This window comes from Macrobrachium rosenbergii, chromosome 5, assembly GCF_040412425.1.
Source record: "Macrobrachium rosenbergii isolate ZJJX-2024 chromosome 5, ASM4041242v1, whole genome shotgun sequence".
Taxonomy (NCBI): Eukaryota; Metazoa; Arthropoda; class Malacostraca; order Decapoda; family Palaemonidae; genus Macrobrachium; species Macrobrachium rosenbergii.
Genome location: NC_089745.1, coordinates 40,212,990 through 40,225,489, shown reverse-complemented (window position 1 = coordinate 40,225,489; position 12,500 = coordinate 40,212,990). Strand labels below are relative to the sequence as shown.

Sequence of the window (12,500 nt, the reverse complement as noted above, 5' to 3'; positions counted from 1 at the left end):
TTGATAAGGAACCCTCCATTACAGTAAATTCAGACCTATGTAAGTGGACACTTTAAACGCATGCAGAATTATAAGTAGAAACACATATACGAATACTCACGTGAACACCCAAATAAAAGCTCAGAAATACTTACGAAGTTTACACCCTAAGGAATAAAAAGAAAGAAAACCAATATTAAAAAAAAATTAAGGCAATATTTCATGCTCGGGTCAACTCAACGAATTAACCACCCCGTGACTATTATACAGCCTTGGATCTCTGTCACCGATATAATCAGCTGTGACACTGGAGGAGGAGGAGGAGGAGGAAGGGAGTTTGTGTGTGTGTGTGTGTGGAGTGAGTGAGTGTGTGTGTGTGAGTGAGTGTCGGGAAGGGGGAGGGGTGGTGTGGGATGAAAATTGGGAGAGGTCGATCGGGACCTTGATTTCTCAAGAGTGGGATGCTTGGAGCGAGTGCCCTTAAGGTGTTACCTCCTTCTGCGCCTCAGGGAGCGATGTGCTGCGGAGAATTTCCTGCCATTTTCAGTTATGGCTGGTTTCCAGCTCCCTCGGCCAGTATCAGATTGCAGGTGACTTTCAAGGCAAAGATTTTATTTTATTTTTTTCCTCAAAGCGAGATGTTATTTTCAAGATGAAGCGTGTGCTTTCGTTTGCTTTGCCCTCTCCCCCTTTTGGGCAACTGTCGAACATCTCAGTTCCAGAGGTCCTTTATTCCTCACGCCGTTGGACTGTGGAACAGTCTCCCAGAGGATGTCGTGCAATTGGAACTTCAGAAGTTCAAGCGAATATGCAATGCATTACTACTCTAATACAATTTTCCTGTCGTCTTAATAGTTTACTTACATTTTTATCTATTTACTCGTATTTATTAATTTGTTATTTTTTCTTGTTTAATAATTGGTCTCTTCTTTCTGTACTTTTCTTTACCTACTGTTACTTATTTCTAATGAACACCATATCCTTTGAAAACCAATTTCATGTCAGTGGCCTCATATGAATGGGGTTCATTTTCGAATATCATTCATTCCAGCGTTCCCATTGGCCTGGAATGAATGATATTCCCAGATTGCGAAGATCTGTCAGGATCGAGCTTCGCCGCAAAAATTTGGCTTGAAGTTCGCCGACTGCAACCAATCAGAATTCGCCGTCCATGACCCCGCTGAAGCCCGTGTATAAGTTCAGAAGGACCTATGCAATCTGCCAGTCCTCTACTAGCTCCCGCTGGAGAATGACAAAAAGAGTCTGTCGAAACGTCGCGGCAACAATTGTATAGAACTAACTGTATAGAATATATAAAGAAGCAGAATCCAGATTTTGACTTTTCCCCATGAAATGACAAATATAGGCGAGCTGTTAGCACGCACCTCCACTGAAGAGAAGTCCGCAATAAGGAAAAGAGAAAAAGTCTTCTACAAAATAAATGCAGCTGAAGCAGCAATAATATTCAATAGAACCTGTTTAAAAGAGGGTCTGCTGCCAAATTATAATATAATAAATCTATATTTCTTATTACCTTCTGTAGCTTTTTTCTAATGAACGCCATATTCTCTGGAAGCTTGAATTTCAAGTGAATGGCCCCTGTGGGCTTGTTCCATATGAATAGGGTGCATCTATTGAATAAGAAAAATAACAATAATAATAATTGCCTCATCCCATATACTCTAAACTTCAGGAGTTTTTTCCTATGTTAAGGACGCCATTGTTTAAGCGTTATTAATTGTTGTTTCTCTTGCAGACAAGTGTTTCATGAAATGTAAACATCCTCTTTAATCAGAAGAACTAGTGAAATCGAAAAAATTTCTCTCTCTCTCTCTCTCTCTCTCTCTCTCTCTCTCTCTCTCTCTCTCTCTCTCTCTCTCTCTCATTCATAAAACAAAATGAAATCAAACTAAATATGTTTCCTATGGACTTCACATATAGATATAAGTGTCCTAAATCACTGACGTCATGGATGACGTCACCGATGACGCCATCATTGTTCCATTTGTTGCCAGAGTTCGTACGAACGCAAATGAGCTTTGTTTTTCTCTGTGACGTCAGTGATGACGTTATTGTAAGCTTTTAACGGGAAAGTACACTTAAAATGATTTGCTACTTTTATTTTGTCCTTCGAGGGGATTACATTGTGATTACATTTAAAGTAATTTGTTACTCTTACTTTGTCTTGCAGGGAATTACATTTTGATTACATTTAAAGTAATTTAATTTGCTACTCTTATTTTGCCTTGCAGGGAATTGGATTTAGGTTGCATTTAAAGTAATTTGTTACTCTCACTTTGTCCTGCAGGGAATTGCATTTAGATTACATTTAAAGTAATTTGTTACTTTTATTTTAACCTTCAGGAGATAGTTTTTTATTACAGTAAACAGCATTTAACTAATGGTTTGTTAAGAGATGTCTATGATAATGAGCCTAATTGTTAGTTGGGGTGTTCACCTTCCCATCTTTAATTGATTGGAATATCTTCAGGTTTTTTTTTTTGGCGAGGGGACTTTATTGATTGGAGTATCTTAAACTTTGCTTTGCTTTCCTGATTTGTTTCATTGATTGATATGTCTTCAATATTGCTTTATTTTAATGAATGAAGTATTTTGATTTTTCTTTACTTTGCGGATTGAAGCATCTTGAATTTGGCTTTGCTTTATTATTTGCAGTAACTTCTGTTTGCTTTACTGCTTGGAGTATGTTAAATTTGGCTTTGCTTTATTATCTGCAGCACCTTCTGTTTGCTTTATTGCTTGGAGTTTCTTGAATTTGGCTTTGCTTTATCATGTGCACTACCTTTTATATGCTTTATTGATTTGGGTATCTTCAGTGTTTCCTTGCTATATTGATTGGAGATTTAATATGACTTTGCTTTATAAATTGCAGTACCCTTTATTGCTTTTTTTATGAAGTGTCTTCAATTTTGCTTTCCGTTATTTACTGGAATATTTTGATTTTGCTTGCTTTACTGATTGGAGCATCTTAAATTTGGTTTTGCTTTATTTAACTGAAGCAACTTCTGTTTGCTTTATTGACTGGAGTAGGTTCAGAGTTTATTTGTTTTATTGATTGGAGCGTTTTTATATTTTATTGCTTTGACTATCGGAGTACCTGCAATCTTGTGTAGCTTTCTGATTGGAATATCTTCAATTTTGCTTGTTTCTTGGCCCTAATGGTTGAAGTTCCTTGAACTTTGCCTTGACTCCTTTGATTTCAAATATATATATATATATATATATATATATATATATATATATATATATATATATATATATATATATATATATCTATATATATATATATATATATATATATTGTATATATGTATATATGTTTATATATAAATGCACACACATGTATATATATACATTATAAATTTGACTCCCATCATATATCAACCCATCTCTCATATGACTTGTGGGACAATATTATATGTGTATATACTGTATATATATATATATATATATATATATATATATATATATATATATATATATATATATATATATAAATGTATATATTGTGTGTGTGTTTATACTGTATATATATATATACATATATATGTATATGTATGTATGTATGTATAAATATATGTGCGTGTGTTTGTGTTCGTTTGTTTGTAGGCGTGAATGCCAGTACATTCTAGCTGTATCCATAACGAAATTCATGACATGAAATATGCAATGTTGCATAAGTAAGCATCAAGAGAACTCGGAAGTCCCACCTCTTTCAGTAACCGATACTGAAGGTCGGACGATTATTCACCGCCTAAAACATTGTGAAACCAACTTTTAATCCGGGTTTTATGTCAGGCCTGTTAGGCGAATGCGTTCGGCCATAAATACGTCAAAAATATGTTAAAACCAGAGCGAATAAGTTAACAAAGAACAATCTTATGAAAGATTTTCTTTTACGTAACTTGCTGTCAACGTAACCTGTAACCTTCTTCCATATCATCAATAAGAAATTATCATCTGAAAAATATACATCATATTAGTATTTACCTTCCCATTATTATTAGCTGTATAATACTAAAACTCTGAAACGTTCGTTTTGTTTATTTGTTTGAATGCACACTTCGAGATTCGCGAGGCTGCAGCAGAAGGAGCCAAAGACAGCTGGATTCTTGAAGGCTTCGTAAGAAAGCCCTGATAATCCAATGGGTGTTTATTCAGGAGTTCTTCAGGAACTGAAGGCGGCTTCAAAGGATCCTGGAGTCGTGAAGACGTCTTCAAGACGACGTTATAACTCAATGGGCGGTTCTCCATGAATTCTTCAGGGTTGAAGACGGCTTCAAAGGATACTGGAGTCGCGAAGACGTCTTCAAGAAGACGTTATAACCCAATGGGCGGTTCTCCAGGAATTCTTCAGGGCTGAAGACAGCTTCAAAGGATCCTGGAGTCGCGAAGACGTCTTCAAGAAGAATTCATAACCCAGTGGGCGGTTCTCCAGGAATTCTTTAGGGCTGAAGACGGCTTCAAAGGCTCATGGAGTCGTGAAGACGTCTTCAAGAAAACGTTATAAATTACCAGTGGGCGTTTCTCCTGGAGTCCTTCAGGAGGTGGAAGAATTCTGGGCGGAATGATTCCGAAGACAGATGCTAGATTTCTTCAGAGATTTTGCTCAGAGCCACATATTTCACAGATGACAGACACTACAGACTGACTTCCAGGTCAATCTTATATTATCTGATGAGGAAGAGAAGAAGGAAAAATTAAATAAACGAGGAAAATTTATCTTTAATCTGGACTTAATTGAGATATATTAAAGATTTAATTATACAAGAGAACAAAGATTAGAAAGCAAATTCTTCCTATCAATTCTTCTCGTTTGATCTACTCATCAGTTACTATCAATTTTCAACGTTAAGTGACCCACGGGAGGTCTAGTATATACTATCATATCTACTTCATGACATCATCCGTGACGTCACTGATGACGACATCAAGTTCGACGCTGGAACGGACGGAGAATGGGTTTGATTCCCTCGTACAGCGGCGCTGCTGTTGCCTCCGTGACGTCAGTGATGACGTCACTGGAATCGATTCGCCTGCTTATGAGGAAAGTTGAAGATTACAACATTGTTTAGAAGCTTAAAAGAACCATATTTCTTCTCGGCTCTCATTAGAGTTGATTGCGATTTATGCCTGTAAGCTCTTGCCTGTAAATGAGTAATTTAAAAGATAATATATTTATATAATTACGTCCTATAATTATATAATTACTTCCTATACCAATACGGTAGAAGATTATATAAGAAATAGACGCAAGAGTTGATTGAGATTTTTGCCTGTAAGCTCTTGCCTGTAAAAGAGCTATTTAAAAGATAATATAATTATATAATTACGTCCTATAATTACGTAGTTATTTCCTATACCATGTCGGTCGAAGGACGCATAACAAACAGAAGCAAATGTCCTTTTGCATATTCTTTAAGAATATGCAAACGACAAGAAATCCTTTGATATTTAATTTCCAGGACAGTTTCTGGAAAGGAACGTGGGAATTAAAATGTAAATTAAAAAGTATTTTTCTTAATGTTTCTGGAACAGAATATGGTGTTTCATAATAGGAAGTGAGATATAAGTGTTTTGAATTAGAAATGTAAGCTAGGAATACCTACGAACTGTAAAATCAACGTAGTACATGAGCACATTACTTTCAGTGTATTCCTTAGCTTACTTTTTCATTTATTTAATAAACCCTTCTGTTTAAAAGGATTTCTTTGCGCTTTTCTGGAACTGAATGTGATTTGGCTCAATAGAAGATAATATATAACTGTTTGCAACTGGGAATGTAAGCTAGGAATACCTATGACGCAAGCATAAAATCAGTACGATATATAGCACTTTACTTTCAATTTATTCCTTAATTTACTTTTGCATTGATTTCAAGAATCCTTTTGTTTATCTTTTTATTTTCAAATTAGAAAAACTGGGCCAAAAGTAGGCAAAGGAGATGTAACGTAAATGCTGTTAGATAATGAGTTCGCCATTGCTGTGGCGTATATTCACTTTCCGTGACGAGAGCACTGGTCCAAATGATAACAGCCGTCGTGAGTTTTTGCACGGCGCGAAGAGACTGCTGACTCACAACTTTATCGAGCTGTTATCATCAGAAGGTGTTCAATTGTTCGTTCAGACCTGAAATGCCTTTTACTACTGATAGGAATCTGGCTGTTTCGTCCTGAGATCGAGGCCGATTCAACAAGTGCGTTGCTCTGAAGGTTTCGTGAAAACTGGGACACTTTCTCCTTGTCTTAGACAAAAAAAAAAAAAGAAAAGAAAAAAAAGACTAATTACGGTTCAAGTTGCGGTGCCTGGTATGTTTTTAAAATGATGATTGTTCGTCTAAAGCGATGTTGGTATAGATATGTATATATTGATATAGAAATATATGAAGACGTGCACGCAAATATGTGTAAATATATATATATATATATATATATATATATATATATATATATATATATATATATATATATATATATATATATATATATATATATATATATATATATATATATACAAATATATACATATATATATATATATATATATATATATATATATATATATATATATATATATATATATATATATATATATATATATATATATACATCATTAAAAGCAATTGTTTTACTAGCGTCAATGAGGTATTTGCAGGAATCTTCATTAGTCTGTGTATTGTCACCAGAAACCGACGCGCGAGAATCGGAAAAACTCCGACGTTATGAAGATTCCTGCAAAGAATTCATTGATGCCACTAAAGCAGCTGTTTTTAATATATGTTTAAAATGAAAACTATGACCTAAAAGTATATGTATTATATAATTATGTAATACATATATATATGTATGTATTTATATAAATATAATATATATTTACATATATTTATGCATATAAATATATACATATACTGTATATGTATGCTTATGAATATATATACATATGCATATATATATATATAAGGAAAAGAATTTGTAGAAGCTGGCCCGGATTGGACGACGGCGATCAAATTCATTATGCCCCTCTTCATTATATTGTTTGATATATGATAGTGAAACATGTTGTTCATTCCCCGTAGAGTTTCAGTAGAAAAAAACACGCGCACACATTGGTTTTAATCATCACCATTATCCTCATTATCATTAATGTTATTATCATATCCACCATCAGGATCGCATTCATCGTATCCATCATGACTATCAGTAAAATCAACATTATCATCACCAGCATCATTATCTTCACAATAATGCACATTATTCTGGTACTCATTATCCTAAGTTCATTTTTCATTGCGGTATCTGGTGAAAGCTTTTGTTTTCCTGTCACTGCGACGTGATTTATAACTTTTATGACAAGTCTAGTGATTCATTTGACTACTGTCATGATTAATAAGAGGATTTCGTTACATCAGAGAGAGAGAGAGAGAGAGAGAGAGAGAGAGAGAGAGAGAGAGAGAGAGAGAGAGAGAGAGAGAGAGAGCATTCGTACGGATAAATTCGTACAGGGCATTTGTAGAAAATTATCCGTATACTGTGGAGCATTAGTCAAATTTGTGAAAAGCCTGAGAGAGAGAGAGAGAGAGAGAGAGAGAGAGAGAGAGAGAGAGAGAGAGAGAGAGAGAGAGAGCTCATAATTGTGCATTCGAACGGATAAAGTCTTACAGCACATTTGTAGAAAATTATCAATATGATATAGAGAAGAATCGATATTATGAAAAGATTCACAGACAGACAGACAGACAGACAGAGAGAGAGAGAGAGAGAGAGAGAGAGAGAGAGAGAGCATCCATACGAAAAAATTCGTTCCGGGCATTTGTACAAAATTATTAGCATGATATGGAGAATGAATTGAAATTACGAAACGATTCATGGAGAGAGAGAGAGAGAGAGAGAGAGAGAGAGAGAGAGAGAGAGAGAGAGAGAGACCTCGGGTTAACATGTGAGATGTTCATATCATCTTAGGAAAACCATCAAATGATAACAACAGTAATTGGAAATGTGGGAGGTGGGGTGGTTGACTGGTATTAAGGTTGGTTGGTAATAAGGGATTGTGGGTATTGGGGTGGGGGGAAGATAACAAAAGACTATTCCCCCCCACTCCCCAATAAGTGCGATGCCCTAGCTACTAATATTGACGAATCTGGAAAACTGACCTTTACCATTTTCGAAAAGGGGGGAATGAGACTGGAAAGGTTATTTATTTCCTTAAATTTTCCACCAATATTTCGTCAGAACGTTCATTGATTTATGAGATAAAAATGCTCTTTAAAGTCTGCCCTCTGTACTGCATGAAATGGAATAACGGCTTATTATTTAATCGTATGGAAAGGGAATTGCTTGAGCAGAATAAACACCGCGATCAATATGCTACGTGGTAACTCTTGGCCGCCAGCTGCGTGCTGGGAGGCACCGCGCGTATATATAAGCGTCGGGGGAGGAGCGAGCCAGCGGAGAAACCGTGGGCAGGTCGTGTAGTCCTTAGTGTTGGTGGAGTGCTCTGGGCAGCTCTCGCTTGCTGCAGCTGAGCACAGAATTTCCAGTTCTGACACCTGCAGCAGGTTTTTATTTTTTGGGGCGTTTCGCCGAAAGAAATATAATTATTCAACCCGTTGCCTCTCGCTTACCGACGTTCTCTTATGGTCATTGTGTGATCTCGAGGAAACAGCACTTGAAGAAAGCGCTTTGATGTCATCGTAAGAGAAAGTAATTTTCAAAAGGTCAGAGCAACTGGTTATTGTTGTATAGCAGCCTAACTTAAGCCAGCAGCATCCCTTCAACACTGCATAGTTGACCAAACACACCCGCGCGCACAGCCACAGAAAAAAGGTCTACCTTTTATCACGTTCTCTTTTTTAATTATCCACGTACATCAATCGTTTCCTCCCTCGGCGGAGGAGAAAGGACTAGCCAAGACGAAGGGCCAACCACAGGACGCCAACCGCAACAACGTCCCGGCAAAGATGAGGTACGAGGATCCCTTCGACGTCGACGCCTTCATCAACAACCTCCTCTTCCTGAAGAAGTACCCAGGGAAGAATGTGAGTGTCTAGTTCTTTAGGCCTATTCTTTTGGTGTTGGAGATCGTCAGTATTAGAAATTCATGTGTCTGTGTCTGTGTATATATATATATATATATATATATATATATATATATATATATATATATATATATATATATATATATATATATATATATTATTATGAATTTTCAACCATCAAAAATAACATCTTTGAAGTAACTGGACCTCTGTTGTAGCCTTCATTTAGCTCTCTCTCTCTCTCTCTCTCTCTCTCTCTCTCTCTCTCTCTCTCTCTCTCTCTCTCTCTCTCTCTCTCTCTCTCTCTCTCTCTCTGGGACGACTAGTTTCAGCCCGATCCAGTTTTCACTAATTACGAATTATAACCTGTGGCGTTCGGGAAGCGTTTAAATCTCTTGAACACAAACTCATATCTATGACATTGACGTACATTGTCCAGTGAGGGAACAATAAAATATAATTATCATTTGTTCGGTCTGTAACGTCAAATTCTTATTTCTATTGGGTCTTTAATGTCGAATTCTTATTTGTATTGGGTCTGTAATGTCAAATTCTTGTTTGTATTGAGTCTGTAATGTCGAATTCTTATTTGTATCGGGTCTGTAATGTCGAATTCTTATTTGTATTGGGTCTGTAATGTCAAATTCTTCTTTGTATTGAGTCTGTAATGTCGAATTCTTATTTGTATTGGGTCTGTAATGTCGAATTCTTATTTGTATCGGGCCTGTAATGTCGATTCTTATTTGTATTGGGTTTGTATTGTTGAATTCTTATTTGTATTGAGTCTGTAATGTCGATTTCTTATTTATGTTGGGTCTGTAATGTCAAATTCTTTTTCGTATCGGGTCTGTAATGTCGAATTCTTTTTCGTATTGGGTCTGTAATGTCGAATTCTTATTTGTATTGGGTTTGTAATGTTGAATTCTTATTTGTATTGAGTCTGTAATGTCGATTTCTTATTTGTATTGGGTCTGTAATGTCAAATTCTTTTTCGTATCGGGTCTGTAATGTCGAATTCTTTTTCGTATTGGGTCTGTAATGTCGAATTCTTGTTTGTATTGGGATTAACGGTCCTAATTAGTCTGCATTTGAAATCATCGTACATCCTAAAACACTGTAATATAAGATAACTTTACATTTCCCAGTGATAACGAAAATGTGTTTATTTATTCTGTAGATAATCAGTATGGCTTCCCATTATTTTTCATATTCTTATATGAGAGACAACGCGAGAACAGGCACAGATCTAACAACAGAGGCTAATTACCCAAATCAATCCTTATTTGCATAGATATAAGTATTACCAGTGCGTTCATCTTGAACTTGTGTCATTATTAGATGCGCAGTCTTCCTCCTTTGTATTACGTAAGAAATTATTTTGATATCATAATTTTTGCCATTACACCTTTCTATATTGACCATTTATTTAACTACTCACCTGCATTACTAGCATCTGTTTTGTTTTATACAATTATCTGATTCTCTAACATCACATTAATCTTCTTTAAATAAGAACTAACATCCAGTAAAATTCATTGTTTACGAAACAGGTTGGCAGACATCCAATTAAACCATTGTATAGTTAGTTGCATTTCCAACATATAAACCTTTATGTCTTCATATTTATATTTGTAGAATATGGGCAGCATTGATTCTTCACATCTTAACCCTTACAGATTTAATGATTTATGGATACTTAAACTGGCGGCACATTACCCCTTAGAGAATGGGAGCATTCAGGAGATATATTCCAGGAGATTCACAGAAATTGTGATAGCAGTATTTGGTGATATGTACAATTAAACATTGTGTATCCGTTGGTTTCTATAATTTCTCAGTTATATATGTTTAAAAATCTCACATTATAAAGGACAGGTTTATGTTTCCTTATACACGAATAAACATTGTATATCTTGATTCATCTTTGATTAGGTTTTGGAATGATCTTTGTCTCTCTTTTAATTTACTACTTGTTCCTTTCATTTTTCATTTCATTTAAGTTTCTTCATTCCTACATTATGCCACGTCTCCTTATCTCTCTTCCTTCTTCACTTTTGTGCGGTTATCATCCATTTGTATAAGTATTCCGAGGCTTGATAGCGGGCTCTTTACATTTTCAATATTTTCACTGATGCCTTGTTTCATTACACCATTTCCACCCATGTACTTTTGTTGAAATATTTTTGTTCATCCATGCAAGTCTTTTTTTGTTTCGTTATAGTGATATTTTCCATTTGTACAAGAATAAAAAAGGACTTTTCCAATATTCAGTGCCTAGGTCATCTTACCGTGTCATTTTCCACAGTAAGAGTTTTTGTGAGGTTTAGGTCATAATGTTTTTGTTTTGCAGTTTTTGATGATCCTCTAGAGTTTCTCTTTTGTTTTTGTTTTAATTAAGATGACTTTGCAAGAGTTTTTAAATATATTTTTCTTCAAGTGTATGTGTGTGTTTTCGTATGTATATATATATATATATATATATATATATATATATATATATATATATATATATGTTTGTATAGATATAATATATATACAGTGTATATATGTATATATATATATATATATATATGTATATATAGATATAATACATATATATAGTATATATGTATATATATATATATATATATATATATATATATATATATATATATATATATATATATATATATATATATATATATATATATATATATATATATATATATAAAAGTATATGTGTGTATGTTTGTGTAGTGTATCTTCGTGGATGCACATTAGTCGTTAAAAAGCATGTGCTTATTTTAAATTAATTTCGAAGGTTATAGATTTTATAGAGACGAAACTACGTTCGTGTACTGTATGGTACGACCGTACGAATATGCTGTCACGTGTAAGCCTTGTTAAGCGAATGGGCCCTCCACACATTGAGGTTGTCATCTCTCTTGATTAGGGAAGATTAGCCAGGGTGCTGTGTATGGTATGTGCAGTCCATATCACGAGAGAGAGAGAGAGAGAGAGAGAGAGAGAGAGAGAGAGAGAGAGAGAGAGAGAGAGAGAGAGGGAGTTGATATTTTATGGCGTTAGGTAACCAAGAAATTGTAGCATCCAGCAGATATATCCGCCCCCCTCCCCTCCCCTTCTCTCTCTCTCTCTTTCTCTCTCTTTCTCTCATGCACACACATATACACACGCACAAACAACTCTCTCTCTCTCTCTCTCTCTCTCTCTCTCTCTCTCTCTCTCATATACACACATACACAAACAATCTCTCTCTCTCTCTCTCTCTCTCTCTCTCTCTCTCTCTCTCTCTCTCTCTCTCTCTCACAGGCCAAAGTACAGTACATTGATGTATTTTTTGTAGTCTTAGAGTGTTGAAAATAAATTGCTAAACTCCATAATTATAGTGACTTTCATCATGAATGAAAGTTTTCCAGCAATGAGACAAAAAAAAAAAAAGGTACATGTTTTCCTTTGCCTATTACTT

The 12,500-nt window shown here is 35.1% G+C and overlaps 1 protein-coding gene across 1 annotated transcript in view; it reads left to right on the top strand.

Moving 5' to 3' along the window:
* The first annotated feature begins 8,476 nt into the window (after nucleotides 1-8,476).
* The window catches only part of LOC136838693 (serine/threonine-protein phosphatase PP1-gamma catalytic subunit B-like), a 40,584-nt gene continuing 36,560 nt past the window's right edge, over nucleotides 8,477-12,500 (top strand). Inside the window, exon 1 of the mRNA XM_067104100.1 lies at nucleotides 8,477-9,034. Coding sequence (XP_066960201.1) covers nucleotides 8,957-9,034 — 78 coding nt within the window. The 5' untranslated portion in view covers nucleotides 8,477-8,956. The remainder of the gene's footprint in view (nucleotides 9,035-12,500) is intronic.